This window comes from Kuraishia capsulata, genomic scaffold (assembly GCF_000576695.1).
Source record: "Kuraishia capsulata CBS 1993 genomic scaffold, Kuraishia_capsulata_scaffold_6, whole genome shotgun sequence".
NCBI classification, from domain to species: Eukaryota; Fungi; Ascomycota; class Pichiomycetes; order Pichiales; family Pichiaceae; genus Kuraishia; species Kuraishia capsulata.
Window position 1 is genome coordinate 945,365 of NW_019172955.1, and position 21,580 is coordinate 966,944.

Genomic DNA, 21,580 nt, shown 5'->3' on the forward strand with positions numbered 1-21,580 from the left:
TGGCAGTGTCGTGGACAGATCAATCCCGAGGGAAATATTTCAAACTCACCTCCAACCACACCAACCAAGGTGGCTTGTTTTCAGGTAGCGTTCCCAATCGACTTCAAAAGCTTCAAGGAAATCTTTTGACAGTTATGAGCTCGCGAAACTTTCCTTCGCGTGGAGGTAAGTGCCTTCTTTTCACATAGTCACACCACCTTCCCATGCCAATACTAACTCCACATTCTATTAGACGGCCAAGATCGCGGCAACCCATATTCGCGCCGCAGGGGCCACGATTATGACCATAGAGATCGTGATCAGGGGTACAGAGGTTATAACGATAGATATGATCATAGGGATCATGAGAGAGACCGAGACAGAAGAGACCGTAATGGTGCCAATGGAGGAAGGCATTGGGAAAGAAGGGCTCCAGGCGGGTTTCCCTCTCGGCCCAGAGATCGCGATAGAGATCGTGATTCAATTGACAGAGATCGTCACCGTTCCCGAGACTCTCCCTCTGTTCATTACAGCGAAGAGGTACTCAATTCTGCAAAGCCTCTGGACTCATATACCCGTGCCTCTCTTTGGGACAAGGTACCGGAAGGATTCGAGAAAATCCCGGCTTCTCGGGCAAAAGCCTCGGGTATTTTTCCAGCGCCAGGGGAGGTGAGAAATTTGACCGATATCAAAAAGCTGCTTCAATTGGAGGTGAATGGTCGTCAGTCCCCTGGTGTGGGAGACGATAAGATGCTGGCTCCAGCTTTATCTAGGGCAGCCAAAAGATGTATTATTAGGGAGTCACAACCTCAGCCTAGAGAATTGGAAATTGTGGAGTTTCTCAAAGAGTTCATTTTCTCCGTGAAAGGATCAAAACCGAAGATTAAGTCGTGGAAGTCGCCTGATAACAAGGATGTGATCGTTGAGTTTGGTGAGTCTGAACTTGCCACATTGGCACTGGCCCTGAATGGGCTAACATTGCCAGAGTTGAGCACTGTTCTGACTGTGACTCGTCCAGGGGAATATGTCTTATATCCGGAGGACGAAATATCCAATACGTCGAAACTGATTCTTTCAAACATACCATTGGACCACAGACTACTGGATGTGAAGGATGCATTGGTCCCCGCTGGCTCTCTCAAATCTTTCAATCTTCTTACTGATTTGGCTACAGGAGATTCCAAGGGCATTGCATTTATTGAATTTGAGGAAACTGATGATTTAGACGAGAGGATTGAGAAGACGACTGCCCTTAGTCTTGGTGAAAAGCCTCTCATATGTTTCAAGGCATTCCAGGGTCCTGTTCAAAAATCCAGCTTTACATACGAGACGATGGTTGATCTGGCCGGATCAGAAGATACAAAGAGTCTGCACAAACTCTCTAGAGTTCTGGTGTTCTTACAGTGTATTGCAATTCGGGAGCTTGTGTCTCCTATAACTTACGAGGAGGTTCAGGACGACTTCTATGATGGCTGTGCCAAACACGGCAAGGTTGAGCTTTTGCACATACCGAGACCCAGTCCCACATATAAAGATGGCGATGAAGTTGCTGCTGAGGTTGGAAATGTTTATGTCAAATTTGATACCGAGGAATCTGCAAAAGCTGCTTTGGAGGCCCTGGGTGGCAGATTGTTTGGCGGGAGGTCTGTGATAGGTGCCTACTTTGATGAGAAAGATTTTGATCTCAGACTGTTCTAAAGAAGAAAAATTGTTGCTTTGATAAAACAGGCTTTCCATAAGCCAATTGGCTGCTAATGTGGATTATTGCTGCCGTATAAGATAGTTGGAAAACAAAGGTTACTTGGGAAACCTGATTACATCTGTAAGCTTTAATGTAGTGCTTCAAGTTGGGTATTGAAATTTCGCAAAATCGTTCAATTTATACTAATGCAAATTATTTGATGGCATGAAACCACATCACACTCTCATTCAAGGTCCTTGAGTCTATTTCCAACTGTCGGATCATGTGTATGTTTGCATAGAAGCTCGTACAGACTATCTGGAATTAACGGCAGAAAGCTGATAGCCAGTTTGATCACCTCCTTAGCCTGCAAAGGGGGAAACTCTCTGAGCAATGTCATAGGGTTCTTGGAAGCAAGAAGCTTGCTTCTCATTAGTATCATTTGGGCGATCACCAGAAGAACGTTCATATGGCAGCCATATGCAAAGAGAAAGTCCCACAGCTCCAAGACCTCAACCAGGGGAGGGGTGCAAGCGCACAGAGTGAGAATTGAGGGCAAAGCATAGATTTCTGCCTGTAACAGCTTACTTTGCAGAAATTGCGAAAGTTTTGGATCGACGATCTCCAAGCATTTATCAACCAGCTTGACACCAGTATGAACACCGGTCAAAGTGGGCACCACGTACATGGGGATATATCGAGTCAACAATCCGGAAAATAAAGCAAACGCCTCCGGCTCGCTCTTGGCAGCACAGAGAAATGGCGCTGCCAGAATGTTCATTCCCTGGACGTATGGAGATAGGTTTTGGTGGTTTTTGCCGGAGTGTTGAATGGCCTCTATTTGGAGGGCATGAGAGTTCAGACACCGGGTCAACATCTCGCTGCTTACCCGGGTCTCCAGCAATTTGTCTCCCTTGAGAGTTCTGTGAATATCGTTCAGTATCTTGTCGAAAGATTTGGACTTTCCAGCCTTGACGAGATCAACATAGGTCTGAGCCTTCATTGGGGGTATCCGCAGCAAGATCGACCACACGTACACTCTGTATGGACAAAATCCGCTGTCATCTTTGGCCAGACCTTCGATCAGGATGTTATGTCGTAGCTGCGAAAGTCCCGTAATTACCAGCGTCTGGTGGCTTTCTATAAACTTTTCCAGGGCGTCCTTCTTCCGTATCCTTCTGTCGTTCGAGGATAGCAATGAAATCTTGCGGTTGAGCTGGCGACTGTGCATATTTGTAGCGCTGTGTGTGTGTCTTTCGAGGCGTATGTCAGACATGGTATCTCAGTGGAATATAATCAAAATACTTTGCACTTTCGAAGAAATTTGGAAGATTGTTCAACAGGAGTTCCTACCAGCTCAAAAGGTATTGAAAGTGATGATGCGTTTTGTTTATGTTTCCCGATTGGGATGAGCCGCATGCATCATGCAAGATGCATCGTAGATGGTTCAGCATGAATATGCTTGTATCCAAGGACAGATACCGAGAGTAAGCACAAGGCAAGTTCAGAATATAATGACAGTTATGTAATGAGACTAACCGCTGGTTCTAAATATAAGCTTTACACTTGCGATAGACAACCAGCCCTCAATTCCATGGCATTACTCAAGTTGAAATAACATATTATTAAATAGTAAAAATTTTATAGGCCACAAATCAAAATCTATGCTACATTTTGTTCTCATTGAGACCTCGAAGTTAGGGTAACGAGGCGCTTGACTCCAACCATCCAGTTTCCGCACTCGTCAACATGATTGGTTGCGATATCGGTCTGTATGGCTTGCGCAGTGGCATAGTCACCGCTAGCAAGAGCCTTTGACAACTCCACCAATCCGGCCACAGTTGGCTCCGAAAGCAGATCACCGTTGTTGAGGTGATCGTAAAGAATGTTTAGCCTCTTCTCAGCATCCGTCACCTGCTTAGCGTACTTCTCTGGAATCTTGGGCTTGACCTTCTGTAGTTCGGCATCCAAGATCTCAAAGATAGGCAACGCATTGACTGGGATATGCGAACGGTCTCCAGCTGGGAACTTCTTCTTCGATGGGGGAGGTGGTGGAACCTCTTCCCTGGCCTGTGGCGGGGCGGCATGGTGGTATGCTGGAGGCGTGAAGGTCTGAGGAGGAGGTGGCGCAAACCCAGAATTATCGGCAATGACAGTTTCCTGTTGCCTTGGAGCATATGGGTTCCTTGGTGGTGGTGGGGCCACCGACGAAGTGGGAGATAGCGGTACCTGATTGTTATAGCTTATTGGCTGAGGTGGAAGAGAAAAGCTGTTTCCAGTTTCTTGCTTCTGCTGTCTTGGAGCATACGGATTCGGTGGGGCAGCGACCACTGGAGAGGATGGCACTCCATTCCCATTGGATCCGGTCGCCGCTGGCAGCTCTGACTGCAACTGGGGAGGGGGAGCATACCTATTGGAAGGTCTTGCCGGTGGGGCAGTTGGCTTTGGTGGAGCTGCTGCTGCTACCGCTGCTCCTGCTGCCGCAGGAGAGTTAGTCGTGTTCTGGCGACTCAGTGACCTGGGTGGAGGTGGCACCACCATTGGCTGAGACGCCGATCTCACAGGAGGTTGGGTTTGGCTCTGGCTATTTGCCTGTACCTGCTGGTAGTCGTAAACAGATGAAGCTGCGGGGGTAGCAACTGGAGTGCGGCGTGGCTGTGCAGTTGCGATGTGTGAAGGCAAATCATTCCAGCCGCCAGCATCCCTTTTGATCGAAGACTTTGGAGGTGGTGGTGGGGTGGCCGATGCTCCTGCCTGGTATCCATACTGCGGATAAGTTACACCAAGAGCAGGTGGAGGTGGTGATGAAACCGATTTCGCTGGTTGGGCCTTCAGACTTTCAAGTGCGTTCATTGGAGCGCTTGGAAGGTAAGGGTTGTGCAAAGCAGGCTTGGCAGGTACTGGCGAAGCAGAGAATGCAGCCGGTTGTTGAGGATAAGATGGGTAACCCTGAGGAGCACCGTAGCTCTGTTGAGCCACTGGGACAAAAGCATTCGCTGGAGATTGCACACGAGGAGCAGTATAAGCTGAAGTCGACGCAGCCTTCGCATTGGCCGAAGGAATCGTGTACGATGCCTTGGACTTTGCTCCATATCCAACATTCCGAGATGTTTGAGTCACCGGCACGTTTGTGGCCTTGGTCAGACGTTGCTTTGCAAGTTTAACTTCTGCAGATTCAGGGATCAGACCCAAAAGTTTCAGAGAAAGGTCATAATGACCATAAGTTGAAAGCAAGTCGGAGAACTCCAAGTAAGCATCTGTCAAAGACTTCAATCCTTCGCCATCAGCCTTGCGGACATCCTTCGAAATTGACCTGTAAACCATCACCTTTTCAACTACTTCTCTGAGAGCCAAAAATCTAGCATCTGCTGGTGAGCTAGCACCTTGCTCGGACGATTTCAAGAACGACGCTTCAATATTGCTGAGCTCAGACAACCATATCTCAGAAACCTTGTCCAGAGCATCTGCAGCGATAAAGAACGAAATCGCGATTTCACGAGCATCTTCGATATCGGAGGCAATCAGGCGTTCGCCAATCTCAACGAAATAAGTGCTGTACGACTCTCCAGAGGAGTGAGCAACAATAGCCGAAGCGATCTCCTTCCAGTTTTTGAGATCACCGTTCTTAACGACGTCGCTAAGATCATTGTTAGAAACGCTGTACAGAATCCTGGCAAGCGAAGATTTCTCGGCGTACTTCTTGAAGTAAGCATCTTTTGCAGCCTTCTTTGCATTTTCAGAGCCAACAAGTGAGAGAACCAAAGCTTCCATTATCTTGTCATCCTTGACACACAAAGAAACAGCCTTGTCCAAGTCGCCCTTCAGTATGTCCAGCTTAATCTCCTTCACAGCATCTGATTCATCTGATTCGAAGACCTTAAAGGCGCCATCGATTGTGAATTCAGTAGTTGGTGGAATGAATGAACTTTCTGTGGTGGTTCCAAGAGACGAGAAAAAGTCATCGTCAGTCTCGGCAGGTGCCTTAACCGCAACTTTGTCTTCCTCTCCCGAATTACCATTAATTGAGTCCTTGACTGGTTCCAAAGCAATCTTCTTTTTAAGCAATTCGAGCTTTCCGACCTCAAGCAACTCTTTCAATAACTTCCAGTCTTTGCTACCTGCAGCAGTAGTCTCCTTCTCTGAGCACAATTCATTGAAATCGCCATCCTTCAAGGCTGTACTCAACTTTGTGACAAATTCGTCCAGCTTTTCATCTTTCGCGTACTTCTCTATTTTCACAGAGCTCTTTCCGTCTTTTGGGGAGAATACAACGATCTTTCCACCAAACCCAAAAGATGCTCCGACAGGACATTGCAACCACTTGGGTGCCTGTTTAACAGTGAACTCGGGTTGTTGGGTCTCTGTGTGAGAAATCTCACTCCAGAAGTCAACCTCCGAAGTAGCATTCACCTGCTGAGAGACTGGTGGTGATGTATCTTGCAAAGATTGTATCGTGATTTTCTTATCAAACGAGGCAGTTGCAAAGACTTCCGGCAATTTAGGAGCAAACCTTGTTTCGAAAGCCCAGTTTGGCAACGATGGATATTCTCCTAGCTTGATTCCCTTCACTGGGTTCCAAAGGAAGGTGGAGTTGTCCTTTCCACTCGAAAGCAAAAGTTCAGGGTCCTGTTTACACCAATCCAAAGACAAGACTCCCTTCTTGTGGCCAGTCATGATTGTTTCTGGAACATTGGAATTTCTCAAATCCCAGGTCAAAATCACAGGAGTACCATCGGAATCAGAGGCTGTCACCAGCTTTGTGCTCTGGGTTGGGTGCCATGCAATTGAAGTCAAATTGGCCCTTCCAGAAGGACCTGTGTACGACAAGTGCAGCACCTCCTTCTTGGCTTTCAGATCCCAGATGGAACCATAACCAGTATTTCCGGCCGAGGCAAAGATGTGGCTCATAGAGTTGTTCCAGGCAATGGAGGTCACCTCGTCTAATGGTGACATGGCCTTCCCTGGAGACATAGCTGGAGACAGTTTCTTGGTGTCCCAGATAAAAATTTCACCTCTAGACCCACCGGAAGCCAGTACATGGCTCTGCAATGGATTGAAAGCCAGGGTTTTCACCGGACCTGTGTGCTTCTTGCACTCGTGGACCAGCGAAGACTGCAGGCTAGAAGATGATATGAACTTAGCAGCATCCCAAAGAAGTATATTGCCATCCTCAAAAGCGCCCGCCAATAAGCCATTGTCGTAATTCTCAAAAGGGGCACTCCACGTCAGAGAATGGAATCTGTTGGACACAGAATCCTGTGCAACAGGTTCCTTCTTGGATGGATCAAGAACATCCCAAATCTCTAGAGCCGAAGAGGACGAAAAATCAGCATCAACAGCTCCCGCAAGGGTACCGGTAGCCAGAAGAGGCAAGGAGCCTTGAGACCACGAGATGGCAGCTGTGCGGTTGATTTCAGATAGCTTGACCATTGGAGTTATTTAGATCACTGTCGCGTCGTGAAGAGGAGGTGAAATACTATGATATATTTCCAAATAGACCAAAACAAAAAAGCTTTTCCAGTTCTTCCAATTTTCGAATGTCTCCAACCTCAGAAAATAAAAGCAAAAACAATATAGAACCAGATCACTGAAAAATCCCGTCCAACTTTGTTATGGTAACACCTGTATATCAGCAGGTACAAATAAGTTCACAATGCGGAAAGATACAAATGTCCCAAATTCAGGTACTATCACTGCAATGCAACCAAATTGATCTATAATTCGATTGATGTTGTACAACAGATATCAACAGTGGGAAAGCAAGCAGTGGATCGGCTTCAACGTGATCTGAGTCTCGATGGATTACGTTGCAAGATTCGGGTTTCTCTGGTTATGGAGCACTGGCGAAAGATCTGGGATCTCATGCCTGGTTCAAAATTTGGTGAGGTTTGCTAAAAATCTGGAGATGGTTATTGAGGGATATATTCGGTCGTTTGGGTGTTACTAAATATCAATTTTGAATATAATGTCAAAGCCCGTTCAATTGAGCAGCCCTGTAACCGCTGTTCCAGACGAAGAAGAAGTGGACGAATGGTGAGTGTTTGGCTGAGTATGGTGGGGCAATGATGTAGTTGCTAACGAAGCATATAGGGATAAGAGGATAGAAAAAACGGGATGCGCGGGTAAGTGATGTACCATCACAAACAAATATATTGCTGAAAACGGCATTAGTGTAACGCAAGCGTGAACCCAAATGCATGCTTGACAAGCCTTGGCTCTCAATTAGCTTCTATTTGCTTCTTGCTTCAGTTTACTAACGGCAACGTCCAGAGGAGAACTTAAAACTGCAATTATGTCATTACGATACCGGGGACTGGAGGAAATGTCTTAGCGAGGTAAGTTGATCTTCGCCAAGCTCGAGAAACCTGATTTGAACTTTGGAGTGTTTCCTAACTTTACAGATGGCCGCGTTCCGCAAGTGCTGGGATGCCTTCAATAACAACGCGAGGACAGAGACGAAAAATAACGATCTCAAAAATTTTTAAGTAAACCTCGATTCCTTATTATGACTGGTGAGTTATCAGAGCTGCTCGTATATGTCTGATGAAAGTGTTAGGACCAAACATGAGGAGTTAGGGTTACTTATTGGAAACTAAGAAGGATATTCTTGAGCCGCACCCTTTCGCTGATTGAACCAAAAATGTCAATTTTGACAAATCAAATAGATAGAACCCCCAAATCGTTAATAGCAAAAACATTGAAATGAGTGAATGAAAAACAATTTTTTTGAAATTCTGACGTTTTTACATTATTCCATTGTCATCATGATTTACGAGAAAACTCGAATTCTGTAGAATCTTTCAGTTATTTCACTCATCTAATGAATAGCTCTCCATATTGGTGCTCATTCAAAAATTCTTTCCAAGAAACTATGTCGCTTTGGGTGTTTATTTTTATCCTATTCTTGGCATCATTATAGTACACTGGTATATATTCATTCATATTCTTACATGGCCGAGATATTCGCCTTGGACCTCGCCTTCATCTTGGCTATTCTGTCTTTCAACTGATTGGTAACCTCCTCAGCCCTCTTCCAATTCTCGTCTTCGGTGTGTTGCGCGATCTTACCGTAGTTATTCTCCTTTTGCTCAAATGATTCAGCTGATAAAGAAAGACGTTTGACCTGGGCGTTCAGATCTGGTCCTAGCGATGGAACAGCGTTATCCACAATATACGGATTGACCAATCGCGGTTGGATAGGGGACTGACTGCCATGTTTGGGAGATCCGTGCAAGGTTGCCCTTATACCAGCATCCTGTCTGATTGGAGAGCCCAGGGGAAACGTAGCATTGCTTTTCTTGAGATTGTCTAGCTCCTTTTCCAAATACCGAATTCTTTTTCTGGCACTCTCGTTATCCTCGCGGAGTCTTGATTGCGTGGTTTCTCCGGCCTTCTGAGCAACAGTCATTTCTGCTATCCGCTTGCGCAAATCATCATTACTCAGTTTGAGCTGTTCGGCTTCTCTAAAAAGATTGGTCTGTTCGGACTGAAGTTGCGAGACTTTCACGCGCAAGTCTTCAGACTCTGCTGTCCAGTTCAACTTCTCTCTGCGCAATTCCTCGAGTTCCACTAGCTCCGCACTAGTAACAGCTGCCTTGGGCTGTGGATTCCCAAAGGAAGGAGCAGGGACAGGCCTAAACGACTTTCTGGTGAGTTCCTGTTTGTTGGAGACAACGCTTTCAGTTCTCTTTAGAGGAGACGTTGGTCCCCTCTTGGTTCCCGCCAAAGACATCCTACTGGTGAGTGGCTTTCTCGGCGCCGTAAGAGGTGCGGGTTTTGAACGAGCTAGCGCACCTGAGTCGGATACATCCCGCAAAACATTCGACGAAGCGGCTGATGCTGATTGGCTTGCAGAAGAAGCTCTGACAGTGGCACTCTCACAGAAATCAGTGATCTTTTGCTTCAACTTCGGGTCTATGCCCTCTAGATATTGATTCAATGGCCTCTGACCCACAATCTTCATCAAAGTTCCAATTACATTACAGGCCTGATCACGAACAGTGGCTTGTGAATCACGAAGAAGCTTGATCATATCTACCATGATGGCATTGACCTGCTCTCTGGTAGGATCGTGATCAAGAGTGGTTAGACATCTCTGCAAAAAAGCCGTAGATTCTTCACGAACGGGAGGAACTTTACTCTTTGTCGCTGTCAACGTCTCCTCTAGTATAGTGGCTAAGGCAGAGCACGCAAAACATGCATCCAAAGCACCCTTGAGATCCTCAACCAGTTGACGTTTCTTTTCCTTCAACCTGTCCAAAAGCGGATGCAATACCATTGGAACATACTTTGCAAAATGTTTCCTGATACCTTTTGCAATCGCCTCTATTATGTTGGCCGCAATCTGTGTAATTTGAACATTGGCATCCTTCAAGCTTCTGGATAGAACACGTATAATCTCAGAATAGTCACCATCAGCCATCTTGATAACACTTTTATCCAAAAACTCAGTAGCCAGATCATCAATAGCCTCTTTTCTCTCCTTCCATGAGGCAGATGCCATTTTTGATTCGAAATTGGCTGGGACTTTGCTCAGAACATTCACCGGCGCAGCCATGTCATAAACATCTATTTCAACAGGGACAGCAACAGGCTCATCTGCCATAGAAACATCACCCATCTCAGTATCTTCAACAGAACGTGCTTTCACCCGAAGGCTTTTTAGAGAGCGTGTAGGAGTAATTACAACATCCTTATTCTTCTCAAAGGCCGCAGCAAGATCCTTTTGAACAGTGGACTTCAGCGAAGGAAAGACCAGCTGCTCGAAGACAATACCAACGTATGAATGGAGGGTAACTGCCAGCTTGATAGCCTCAATTCTCACGTTTTTATCGGTGGATTGAAACATACTTTCCATGGAGTTCAGGACTAGCTGTGGAGGCATGATTTGCGATCCAAACGCCTCATAGCACTCGTTCAAAGCCTTTATCGCTGCTGAACTAGTCTTTGCAATTTTGTGAGTCGTATAAGGAATCAATAACTCGATGACAGGCTCCGCCTTATCCATTTCGATAAACAACAGTATAGCTTCAGTAGCGGCGAGTTTCGTCGTGGATTTAGCTGCAGTCAATCCTTTTTCACACAAAGCAGGAATCACGGATTCTCTCAGCGAGATGGCAGCTCCTGAAAGGCCAAACTTGAGCAGCGAGACAAGAGCTGCCATTGCAGCCTCTTGGGCAGGAGCGTTGATATCTAGTACGAACTTCTTGAAGGATTCGGGATTGTGTAAAAATGGCTTGAAACAGGCTTCATTTTCATCACTGGATAGTTCAAATGATCTCTTGATCTCATCGTAGGCTTCTTTTCTGGCCTTCCAGTTCTACAACAATGATGTTAGTAAAGATGTCGCACAGTAGAGACGCGTCAACTAACTTACTTTGTGAACCAAGCGCTCCTCCAATGGGAGAGCTGCGTAATCGGGAACTTCCTGGTTGGAATTATCCGCATTCATTATAGGCCGAGATGGTTCTACCAGGTAAAAGCTAGCAGTATTTTGCTAAGACGATGTTACAGCAGAAGGATGGGTTTGATGATGTTTACGTTTTGAGGTGAAGCGTTGCCATGGCAACAACAATTATCGATCCAAGCACTACTTTTAATGCAGACACGCCCTAAGGTTTTGGCAGTCATATAGCAGACTTCACTCTCAACGGAAACCGAAATACGCCGTAAAAGACTATAAATAAAGAGGGGTTTATTCAGTTTTAGTTAGGATAATTGCTGTAGGTCTTGTACTGGTTTCCGACCGCCAGGTCGTTGATCTCCTCCAGAGGAGGCAAGGTGAACCCCCATTTCTCTTCGCCTGGTCTGACCTCGTAGTATTTTCTCAAATCGATACCATGCGACTGGTGATTGGCCAAATTGACCCATGGAATCAGGGCAAATAGCAGTTGTGAGTTTGTGGAGTTTCTGGCGGCCATATCCTGGTGGTATGGCGACAGTTCTGTCTTCCCATATGGAGACTGTTTCTGGGAGAGCAGCTTCTTGACCTCGTATCTGTCTTTAGCCACCTCCTTGGAGTTCTCGGTCCAGCCCCAGAATCTCTTGGTGGAGCTTGTGTATGCGAAGCAGAAGCCACCAACGAATCCGAGCAAGCCAGCAGCTCTCAGAAATCCGGCTGGAGGCATACGAAATGTGCGGCCCTGAGCTGGTTCCAACTTCTCAAATAGAACCAGCAAACCAGGTCCTCCGGCAGTGGCAGCAGCCCATGTCAGGTAGTCGGATGGTCTAAAGTAACTCACGATACGTGAGAATGTAGGATCGGAATCGATTAACTAAAAGGTGGTGTTAGCAGGGGATCAATAGATGAGTAAATTGGCAATAGAGTTGGTGACGGCATTTTGCTTGCAAGACTAGCCAGTAATGAAATGTTCTGGAGAATTGGAAGACCTTTTAAATTGATTCGTAGTTTGGAGGGCCACCAACGTACGTCCGCTAAAAGACCACAATCACAAAAAGTTCGCCCGATCACACTTTTATGTATAGATCACATACCTCGTAACTCTCCATGTTCTATGTCAAGTATATTTTGTTGTGGTGGAGGTTCACGTTTGCTGCAATAATGCGTAGTCAATGCTTCGATATCTTCAAACCAATCACTGTTCAGCTCTTTCAAACATGGTTAGGCAGCGATGGTCACTTTCAAAAGTGGCAAGCTCTGATGTTTTGGTGGGTGCACGTCTCACAAATGCCAGGCTTGGCAGTTCAAGCCAACAAGGGGGGGAGAAGTAGGAGAACAAGGTCTATTCAACCTACAATCAGTCGAGTTAGTTTGAGATTTTTTTTGAATAAAACCGAAAATCATGAGTTTGAAAGGGTTTGGCAAGGCCATTGCTAGGGTAGGTGTAATTTTGATGTTTCCCAGTTAAGCTCCTCAAACTGGTCTATTTGTTGGGAGGCAGAACCCCACTTGAACAATAGAACAAAACAGCCGTGGGAGTTTGTCGCCGAAGCTGCTATTTTGCAATTATTTTTGTTCAAGTTATTCCGAAATACTAACAAATTCAGGTGCCGCAATCCTTTCGCCAAAAGCTGAACATGGGCGAGAACACCGTGGATCCCGTGTACGCCGATGCTGAAAGAAGATTCAAGGAGATTGAAGAACAGACAAAGAGACTGAGTGATGAATCCAAAAGATACCATAAAGCAGTAAATGGGATGTTGGAGCATCAGATTGGATTCTCCAAGGCCATTGAGGAAATCTACAAACCAATTTCCGGCAGACTGTCGGATCCTAATTCGACGATCCCCGAAGGAAACCCCGAGGGAATTGAGGCTTGTGAGCAATACAGAGCTGTTGTTTTGGAATTGCAGAACACTTTGAAGCCAGACTTGGAGCTGATCGAGTCCAAGATTGTCGAGCCATCCCAGGAGCTGTTGAAGGTTATCCAGGCTATCAGGAAGATGGCAACCAAAAGAAACCACAAGCAGTTGGATTATGACAGACGACTTAACAGTGTGAAGAAGATTAAGGATAAGAAGGAGATCACCCCCAAAGATGAAGAGAGACTGTACAAAGCTGAAGCTGAACTGGAGGTCGCTCAGCAGGAGTATGATTACTACAACGACATGTTGAAGAACGAATTGCCAATTCTCTTCCAGATGCAAGCTGATTTCATCAAGCCCATGTTCATAAGTTTCTATTACATGCAGCTCAACATCTTTTACACTTTGTCGAGCAGAATGGAGGAGATGAAGATTCCTTACTTTGATCTTTCAACTGACATTGTGGAAGCTTACGCATACAAGAAGGGTGACGCTGAGGAGAGAGCCGAGGCTATTGGTTTGACTCACTTCAAGACCGGATATGCGAGATCAAAGCTCGAAGCTACTAGAAGACGTCATGAAGCGGCTGTTGGTGGAGGAGCTCCTGGTGCACCAGGTGCTTATGGTGCCTACGGCACTGCTCCTTCTACTTATGGTGCTGCTCCTGCCGCATATGGCGCAGGTACCGCTGCTCCTGCCTACACACCTCCAGCCACAGGATATGGAACTTATGACCAAAAAACACCTGCTTATGGTCAGCAACCTGCTTATGGCCAGCAGCCTGCTTACGGTCAGACTGCTTCTCCAACCAGTTACGGTTCAACGCCTGCAAGTATACCATCACCAGTAACAGCTGGTGCGGAAACATGTACTGCACTTTACGACTATACGGCGCAAACGGCAGGTGATTTGTCGTTCGCTGCTGGCACCGTTATTGAGATTGTTCAAAGATCAGCAGACGCTAATGGCTGGTGGACTGGAAAGATTAATGGAGTCCAGGGTGTTTTTCCAGGTAATTATGTGCAATTGAACTGATCAACGGAATTGATCCGCTCAAATGGTTGGTTGAAAGCAATAATGTTTCAATCTTTTCCTTTCAATTATACGCCCTTTTCAATATGTAATTACTATATAAGGCAAACTTCCAAGGTAATATTGAAAGCCAAAGAAAACCAAGGCAAATGTATGGTTTGGCCATATAGTGGCTGGGACTCACCAGTAAGAGCGGCAACATTTGCTACGTACGGCAAATGACCAAAGGTTATACTATGCTTGACTCTCTCTCCAGTCTTCAATGGCTAAGAGTATACTGTTGGTATATCTTTGAAATTTAATTCCAACGAGTACTCGGCTGTGTTCCAACCAAGTTTCGGCCAACTCCGCCAAATGTTAACTGAGCCGCACGCACAATGGCAGACTAGGGCCAAACTATCTTTGACCCCAGGTCTTGTTCTCCCCTTGTTTCCTCACCATTCCTTCTCTTTGCCATATCTGAAGTATGGCTTCAGTTTCAGAATTGTATCAAGCAACTGCAACACGGTTTAGTGTTGCAGGGCGGGTACTTTACATCCCATATGTCTTGTTCAGGATCTTTTTGCAATGGGTTCACTTAACATTTCTTGACACAAGAACAACGATCCGGCATCGCGCCTCTGTCCTGATGGCCTCAATATTCATGGCCGAAAATGACTCCAAGTCACTTTCTGAGGCTCTTGACTCCACAAGGTATCAAAACAGACTGGCTTCCACAAATTTGACTCGTCCCGTTGATGAGGAGATTAGGTACATCTTTGATCCTATAGAGAACATCATTGACATACCTAGGCTGGCCAGTATTGTCTGGCTCAGAACGGATTATTACTATGATCGTTACGTTGTCCATGCCTTGTTTTGTTTCTTGCACAGGTTTGTGGGTACCAGAACGCCATACTTGTACAGACCATCGTGGATAAGCAAGCCGACTTCACGTAATTCACCAGCTCAACAAGCCGATTTTGAGGAGCTGGACTTCCAGCCAAGAGAATATTGTCTGAATTCAATGTCTAGAAAAACTGATAGTCCAGGGGTCTCTAATTTCGTCTCTCCTGCTATCAGAGATAGAGAATCTCGTGTGGCTTCTAAGTCAGAACAAGGGTCATTTGCAAACGCGTGTCCTTATATCACCACACAAGAGCCTTTGCTAAATTTTGAGAAGATTTCATCCTCATACATGTCACCAGAGAAGCCTTACAAACCTATCTCACAGGAAGGTCATTCTTCAGGGGCATCCAGAACCAAGAAGAAACTGAAGATTCGTTTCAAGCGTGTGGTTGATGTTCCAGTACTCTCAGTCACTGACTACCAAAGTGTGAGACATGCAATAGAAAAGCTCTTGGATCAACCTGGCTATGATGATGGTTCCATAGGACCCAATTTGGTAAGGTTCGGTTGGCATTGTTGTGCTACGTATGACAAAAGAGACGGTACTGGCGGTTCAAACGGAGGAACAATGAGGTATCTATAGACGATTTTGAACGACATTTGAAAAATACTAACGGCGGCATTTGAAGGTTCCCACCTGAACTCACGGATCCAGGAAATACCGGACTACACACTGCAAAGGCATATCTTGACAAAATTTGGCACCAATTCCAATGGATCACCCATGCGGATCTGTACACGCTGGGCAGTGTGGTTGCGATTGAAGCAATGGGCGGACCAACCATCAACTGGAAACCTGGAAGGATTGACTGTGCAGATGATCAAAAGGTTCCTCAAAATGGACGACTTCCAGTAGCAACGCTCAATGCAGACCATATCAGAGAGGTATTCCAGGTGAGACTAGGGTTCAACGATCAGGAAACAGTTGCGTTGATTGGAGGTGGCCATAGTCTAGGAAGAACCCATGCTAAATACAGCGGTTTCAATGGGAAGTGGACCGATAATCCAATCAGGTTCGATAATGAAATGTTTGCGGTTTTGCTAAACGAGGTCTGGACAACAACAGAGGTCCCTGAGACAGGCAGGATTCAATACATGAATGAGGACCGCGCTTTAATGATGCTCAACACCGACATCGAGCTGTTGAATGACCCGGAGTTTGTCCAATGGGTCAGAATCTATGCGCAAGACCAACAGAAATTCTTCGATGATTTTGCTCTGGCTTTCGGCAAGTTACTGGAACTGGGAGTCAACAGGGATGAGGATGGAGTAGCTAGAAACAAAGTTTAGGATCAAGGGTATTATTTTGCTATTAAGTACACATAAAATCTGAAAAAGATAAATAAGCAACACATTAGAACCCTTCGCCATCAAATCATCTCCAAAGCATAAAAAACACCGTATTAAAAACAAGTAGCGAGCAAAAACTCAACGAGCTTCATCCTAAAGCTATTTCAGCCCTAGGAAACCGTTATCACCATCCAGAACATCCGTTATGGAACTGGGCAGATTATCTGTATCCAACAAGCCCGACTTGGCAGCGTTTTCATCGATATCGTTGGTGAAACTGTCGTCAAAAGTAGCAGGACCTCCTAGGAAGTCCAGCATCATGTTCATTCCTCCGCCTCCAGTGTACTGTTCCACATCAACTGGAAGAACGGAAGAAACTCCCTCAAGGAACCAAACTCTGTCCTTCATTTCTGCAGTAAAGTTTCTTAGTAACTTGTAGTAGCATCTCATGATTCTCATTGCAGAGATATCACATCCGATCAACAGACCCAAGAACGACCTGTCCAGAAGCGCAGGGAATGCAAAAACCCTTAAAATGAAGTCGGACTTCTTTCTTTCTTTTTGGAGTCTGTTGAGATACGCAAGAGTTCGCAGATATGGCGAGTCAAAAGCAACAGGATACAGATCGCTGATTTCATCATCGAAACATTCTAGATTGGAGAAGCGAGCAGGAATTTCACCTTCCTCGTTCATTCCAAATCCAATATCGCCCAAATCACCCAAATCAATGGAGATGAACTTGTAGAAACGCGATCTTTCCGTCAAAGGCCAAACTGCAGTTAGAATAGTAGCAGCACCTCTGACATGGAAAATCCAAGCAGATGGTGGGAGTGCCTGAGGTGATGAAGATGAAGGTAACGAGGCATTCGCCAACGAATCCATGATCAAAATCAAAGCCGCAGCAACCAGTGCATCGGTATTCTCATCAGACATCTCTAAAACAGCTTCTCTCAATAACCGCAACGCATCACCCCTGTGACACGTTACGCACTGGTCCAGGCCTCTTTCGGTTCTCGAGAGGTGGGTAGCACTGAATGCCAACACCGAGTGCATCAGAAAGGGATATTTGAAGGCAAGCATTGGGATGTCGTCACTCCAAATTTTCTCTTCTGAAATGCCAGCTGCTGTCACCGTGGGCCAGACCTTGGTGGTGTAATGATGCATGAGTCTCAGATCGAGCATGTTGAGAGCTCCAGTGTAACCAAACTGGAGGGTTGTTAGTGGTGAAGCGAGCGGAGAACCAGCAGTCAAAGGTGGTGAGTTGGTGATCGTAGGAGAAAGACTTGGCTGCAGCGAAGGTTCAGTCAAAGAACCCGAATTCGAGCCCAAATCGCCTGGAAACGAGCCGAGTTTTGCGTCTACACCAAATCCAGTATTCGGCGTGGGAACCAGAGAAGGTATTGACACATCCTCCACCTTAACCAATGGAACGGAACCGGCCTCATCCTTCTTATCTTTCATAATTGGCGAAATGTACACGCATTCCAGACCCATGTGCTCGCATTTGGCACAATGTGGTTTTCGTTCATCACTGAAATCCATGTTAGTATATGCAGTTTTGAATTTGTCCAAGTTTCAAATATCAAACTTACCACTTCACTCTTCTCCGCTTGCAAGTGGCGCAGCCCTTCCGACTCTTTGTATGGTACCTTTTCTTGCCAGTAGAAGTCTTTGAAACTCTTCCCGACGCGGTAGGCTCTTCCTTAAGTGAACCGAAAACACCGTCAGCATCCCTCCTCAAACCGGCAAGCAAAGCAACAGCCGTGTCCGAGGGATTGGCTTCCAGATCAATGACGGATTTCATTCCGTTGAGAAACTCCAGAAAAAAGTTTTTGAACGACGCTTTGGTCGTTTAGAAAATTGGGTGGTGCGAGAGCCAGTCCAGCACTTGGTAAAAACGCAAACTGGGCGGTGTGTCAGCCAAGACTAAAAATGAGGGTGGAGTCTTTGAACCTGTTGAAGATCAAGACGGAAAAATTTTGTGAAAGTAATTTCGTAATAACCGAGTAGGCTTTGAACGAGTGGGATACGAGTTGTTTGATAAAGTGTTGGGCTGTCTCGTCTCGTTCCGCTCGCATAGGGCCACGTCTGGGTTTTATTGTGGTTGAAACACGCCCTTTCATAACATTTGAGAGGCGGACGACGGAAAATATAACGAGGCAGCCTACGAGCATAGAATACAATGCATTTTTCTTCGTCAAATTTTTTTCTTCTCTATCTGCTTAATGATCATGAGGGTCCTCCTTTGGAGGTTCAGGATCAACCGTTATCATGGTGTCGATTCTGAGAATGGCAATACACGCCTCAAGAGCACTCTTCAACGACTTGATCTTACTCTCAGTTGGTTCCAACACTCCATACAATACCTCATCCACGATCTTTCCTTTGATCAAATTCAAACCGTAGTTCTTGTAATTCTTCTTCTTCAGATCAGCAGGTGCAGCTTTCTGGGATGACACGTGATACGCACGTAGTTTGGCAACCAGGTCCGAAGAATCCTTTGCAGCATTCACAGCCAAAGTTTTTGGGATAACTAACAGAGCGTTGGCAAACTCAGCAATTGCAAGCTGCTCTCTTGAACCCACAGTTGTGGCGAAACTTTCAAGATATATGTTCAAGGCCACCTCCACTGCACCTCCACCGGGAACAACGTTGCCGGATTCCAGCGTTCTCTTGACGACACTCAGCGAATCGTGCAACGATCTCTCCATTTCATCCAAAGTGTAGTCGTTTGGACCACGCAAAACAATCGAGGACGAGGAATGCGCTTTAGTGCCTTTCACAAGAATACACTCGTCATCGGAGATTCTCTCTTGCACAACCTCCTCGGCATAACCGAGATAACTGGACTCAAAAGTTTCGTCTCCCTCGAGATTACTCATGCTTCCAATGAAAGTGGCACCAGTAGCTCTGGCAATTCTCCTGAGGTCCTCTCTTTGGCAACGCCTCACAGCCATGACACCGCTCTCGACAAACTCTTTTAGACAGAGATCATCAATGCCCTTAGTAGTCAGAACCACATTGGCACCAGCATCAATGATCTTTCTGATACGTTCAATCACTATTCCGTATTCTCTTTTCCTTATCTCCTCCAATTGCTCTGGATCGTCTATGTTGATCTGAACTCCCATGGCCATACGCGCCTTCTGCAAGTTGATATCCAAACAGGCGATCTTGGCACCTGTCACCTTCTTGACCATAGCCTGAGAGGCAACAGTACAGTTCAAAGCATAACCGTTCACCAACATGGACTCTATAGCAGACTTTCCGTGTGCCTTCAAGATATTCACAGCCTTCACCGGGTATTTAGTTTCGCCCTTCAAGTTCGTGGTCTTCACCGACATCATGGCATCAACCACCATTTTACTGAAGAACTCTGAGTCAGCACCAATGATTTTACTCGACATCGACGTCTTGGCAATGTTAATCAACGATTCCCTTCCTAACACACCCACCGGTTGCGAAAGAACCTCATTTATGTATTTGGTTGCCTCTCTAAGTGCAACTCTGTAGCCTGTGATGATGGTGGTTGGGTGAATCTTGTCCTTGACAAGTTCATTGGCACGCTTCATCAGCTCAGCAGCAATGATCACTACAGATGTGGTACCATCACCGACTTCACGGTCCTGCTGTTGGGCCAATTCCACGAGAATCTTGCCGGCTGGGTGTTGAACGTCCAGAAGCGACAGGATGGTGGCACCGTCATTGGTGACAGTGACATCACCGATATCATCAACAAGCATCTTATCAAGACCAACCGGTCCCAGAGATGACTTAACGACATTTGCTACTGCCTGAGCAGCAAGTACGTTTTGGTTTCTGATATCATCGCCACTGACCTTCTCTCCTCCAAGGACTGTCTCGCGTTAGTAAGTGAAAATGCATGCGAGTTTCAAACACGTATTGAACACGCATTCAAAGGGGATAAACAAAAGAACATACAAAGAGTGTCTGAACGAGCAGCAGAAAACATTTTGATACAATATTAGTTTGTAACAAAGTGGAAGAGTGTGTAGTTAGCTTTGCTCGATTGATTCACCTCAACTTGACTACACCAAAGTCGCGTCCGCCGACGAATTTCATCGTGATGAGTATTACTCAACTGGGTGCTGATACTTACGCTAATGTGGTGAACGCACGCGATCGGGTGGAACCTGAAAATAGTAATATTTTAGGTATAAAACTATAAAATGGTGAGACGGGAGAGAGAGAAAACAAGAGAAATAAAGACGGGAGAAATCACAGAAGCCCTCTGGTTAACATGGCTTCATGAAATGGAGATGTCCTCGAGTGATCTTACTACTAGCCAGCCTTCCTCCGTGTCATCATGTGTAACCTGTAACCAGTCAAGATGAAGACAAATTAGTAGAAAAATAACAAACCAAAATCATTCAGAGTGTTTCCAGGAACACTTCAATCCAGAAATAAAATCTCGATCCTCTTTATAGGATAGTGCACTTCTTATTTTTCTTGATCACTGGAGGTTCTAGAGCGGCGACGATGGCTTCGTCAAAGACGTTTTTCAAGCCTTTTTGCGTCAAGGCTGAGCATTCAACGTATTTGACGGCTTTGAGTTCCTTGGCCAGCTTCTCACCCTGGTCTGGCGAAATTGGTCTGGCATGTTGTCTTTCGAGTTTTTCCAAGATGAGAGAATCGTTTCTCAGATCTATTTGGGTGCCGACGATTAAGCAAGGCACCTGTGGGGAATGATGGCTCACCTCTGGGAACCACTTCTCCTTCACGTTCTCGAAAGAAGGTGGTGAGATGACTGAGAAACAGATCAAAAACACATCGGTAGATGGGTAACTCAGAGGACGCAAACGATCGTAATCTTCCTGACCAGCAGTATCGAAGAGACCAAGAGTGTATGGTTCATCACCAATCATCACGGTCACAGCGTAGTTGTCAAAGACCGTTGGAACATAATCTGCAGGAAACTTGTTCGTTGTGTATGAAATCAGCAGGCATGTCTTTCCGACGGCACCATCACCGACAACGACACACTTCAGGGACTGCATTTTTGATTAGAGTATCGATTGCGAAAGGGGAGCGATGGAAATCACGGATATTTGGACTGACAGGTTAGTATTAAAATCAAATAATGAGTTATTTCATTCCAACAAAGCCGGGCAGAAATCTAGGAAATCTAAAATCCTGGTGGGCACAAAGTGGAAATGGTGATTATTCTGGTCGAGCTCAGAGCCCACCAGAACAACACACGCGTCCAGCAGGGCAGTGGTCGCATGATCTGATCAGCATGCGCTTTGGAAATAAAACGCATGGAACAAAACAATCGTTCAGGGCCCACTATCAGAATTGGATTGATCCCAATAGTGTGGACATTCCGGCACAGGTTTCGAGGTTGTAGTGTACAACCATAGCAGAACTTACTTGTAGGAGCAGTAAGGGTGAGACAACCGTGTAATGGGTACTTTCTCAGTGTCA

The 21,580-nt window shown here is 45.8% G+C and overlaps 12 protein-coding genes across 12 annotated transcripts, besides 1 other annotated feature; 4 read left to right on the forward strand and 8 right to left on the reverse strand.

The window, feature by feature from the left end:
* Window positions 1-134: 134 nt before the first annotated feature.
* KUCA_T00005256001 (uncharacterized protein) lies at window positions 135-1,793 on the forward strand (the record flags this gene model as incomplete). Its single annotated transcript, XM_022600434.1, has 3 exons — window positions 135-165; window positions 233-1,670; window positions 1,763-1,793. 3 exons carry the CDS (start codon window positions 135-137, stop codon window positions 1,791-1,793), a joined length of 1,500 nt encoding a protein of 499 aa, XP_022461256.1.
* Window positions 1,794-1,904: 111 nt separating this feature from the next.
* On the reverse strand, window positions 1,905-2,936 carry KUCA_T00005257001 (uncharacterized protein; the record flags this gene model as incomplete). The annotated part of the gene is made up of 1 exon (XM_022600435.1): window positions 1,905-2,936. One exon carries the CDS (start codon window positions 2,934-2,936, stop codon window positions 1,905-1,907), a length of 1,032 nt encoding a protein of 343 aa, XP_022461257.1.
* Window positions 2,937-3,340: 404 nt separating this feature from the next.
* Window positions 3,341-7,090, reverse strand: KUCA_T00005258001 (uncharacterized protein; the record flags this gene model as incomplete). Its single annotated transcript, XM_022600436.1, has 1 exon — window positions 3,341-7,090. One exon carries the CDS (start codon window positions 7,088-7,090, stop codon window positions 3,341-3,343), a length of 3,750 nt encoding a protein of 1,249 aa, XP_022461258.1.
* A 1,516-nt stretch (window positions 7,091-8,606) lies between these two features.
* Window positions 8,607-11,111, reverse strand: KUCA_T00005259001 (uncharacterized protein; the record flags this gene model as incomplete). Its single annotated transcript, XM_022600437.1, has 2 exons — window positions 8,607-10,979; window positions 11,037-11,111. 2 exons carry the CDS (start codon window positions 11,109-11,111, stop codon window positions 8,607-8,609), a joined length of 2,448 nt encoding a protein of 815 aa, XP_022461259.1.
* Window positions 11,112-11,364: 253 nt separating this feature from the next.
* On the reverse strand, window positions 11,365-11,787 carry KUCA_T00005260001 (uncharacterized protein; the record flags this gene model as incomplete). Its single annotated transcript, XM_022600438.1, has 1 exon — window positions 11,365-11,787. One exon carries the CDS (start codon window positions 11,785-11,787, stop codon window positions 11,365-11,367), a length of 423 nt encoding a protein of 140 aa, XP_022461260.1.
* Window positions 11,788-12,462: 675 nt separating this feature from the next.
* Window positions 12,463-12,528: a sequence feature (Short protein (KUCA_T00005261001, CDK29273.1) was converted to a misc_feature.).
* A 169-nt stretch (window positions 12,529-12,697) lies between these two features.
* KUCA_T00005262001 (uncharacterized protein) lies at window positions 12,698-13,960 on the forward strand (the record flags this gene model as incomplete). The annotated part of the gene is made up of 1 exon (XM_022600439.1): window positions 12,698-13,960. One exon carries the CDS (start codon window positions 12,698-12,700, stop codon window positions 13,958-13,960), a length of 1,263 nt encoding a protein of 420 aa, XP_022461261.1.
* Window positions 13,961-14,423: 463 nt separating this feature from the next.
* Window positions 14,424-15,428, forward strand: KUCA_T00005263001 (uncharacterized protein; the record flags this gene model as incomplete). Its single annotated transcript, XM_022600440.1, has 1 exon — window positions 14,424-15,428. The coding sequence occupies one exon, from the start codon at window positions 14,424-14,426 to the stop codon at window positions 15,426-15,428; it is 1,005 nt and encodes a 334-aa protein (XP_022461262.1).
* Window positions 15,429-15,613: 185 nt separating this feature from the next.
* Window positions 15,614-16,135, forward strand: KUCA_T00005264001 (uncharacterized protein; the record flags this gene model as incomplete). The annotated part of the gene is made up of 1 exon (XM_022600442.1): window positions 15,614-16,135. One exon carries the CDS (start codon window positions 15,614-15,616, stop codon window positions 16,133-16,135), a length of 522 nt encoding a protein of 173 aa, XP_022461263.1.
* A 159-nt stretch (window positions 16,136-16,294) lies between these two features.
* Window positions 16,295-17,677, reverse strand: KUCA_T00005265001 (uncharacterized protein; the record flags this gene model as incomplete). The annotated part of the gene is made up of 1 exon (XM_022600443.1): window positions 16,295-17,677. One exon carries the CDS (start codon window positions 17,675-17,677, stop codon window positions 16,295-16,297), a length of 1,383 nt encoding a protein of 460 aa, XP_022461264.1.
* A 46-nt stretch (window positions 17,678-17,723) lies between these two features.
* Window positions 17,724-17,939, reverse strand: KUCA_T00005266001 (uncharacterized protein; the record flags this gene model as incomplete). The annotated part of the gene is made up of 1 exon (XM_022600444.1): window positions 17,724-17,939. The coding sequence occupies one exon, from the start codon at window positions 17,937-17,939 to the stop codon at window positions 17,724-17,726; it is 216 nt and encodes a 71-aa protein (XP_022461265.1).
* Window positions 17,940-18,357: 418 nt separating this feature from the next.
* Window positions 18,358-20,108, reverse strand: KUCA_T00005267001 (uncharacterized protein; the record flags this gene model as incomplete). The annotated part of the gene is made up of 2 exons (XM_022600445.1): window positions 18,358-19,991; window positions 20,078-20,108. 2 exons carry the CDS (start codon window positions 20,106-20,108, stop codon window positions 18,358-18,360), a joined length of 1,665 nt encoding a protein of 554 aa, XP_022461266.1.
* A 469-nt stretch (window positions 20,109-20,577) lies between these two features.
* Window positions 20,578-21,153, reverse strand: KUCA_T00005268001 (uncharacterized protein; the record flags this gene model as incomplete). The annotated part of the gene is made up of 1 exon (XM_022600446.1): window positions 20,578-21,153. One exon carries the CDS (start codon window positions 21,151-21,153, stop codon window positions 20,578-20,580), a length of 576 nt encoding a protein of 191 aa, XP_022461267.1.
* Window positions 21,154-21,580: the final 427 nt, after the last annotated feature.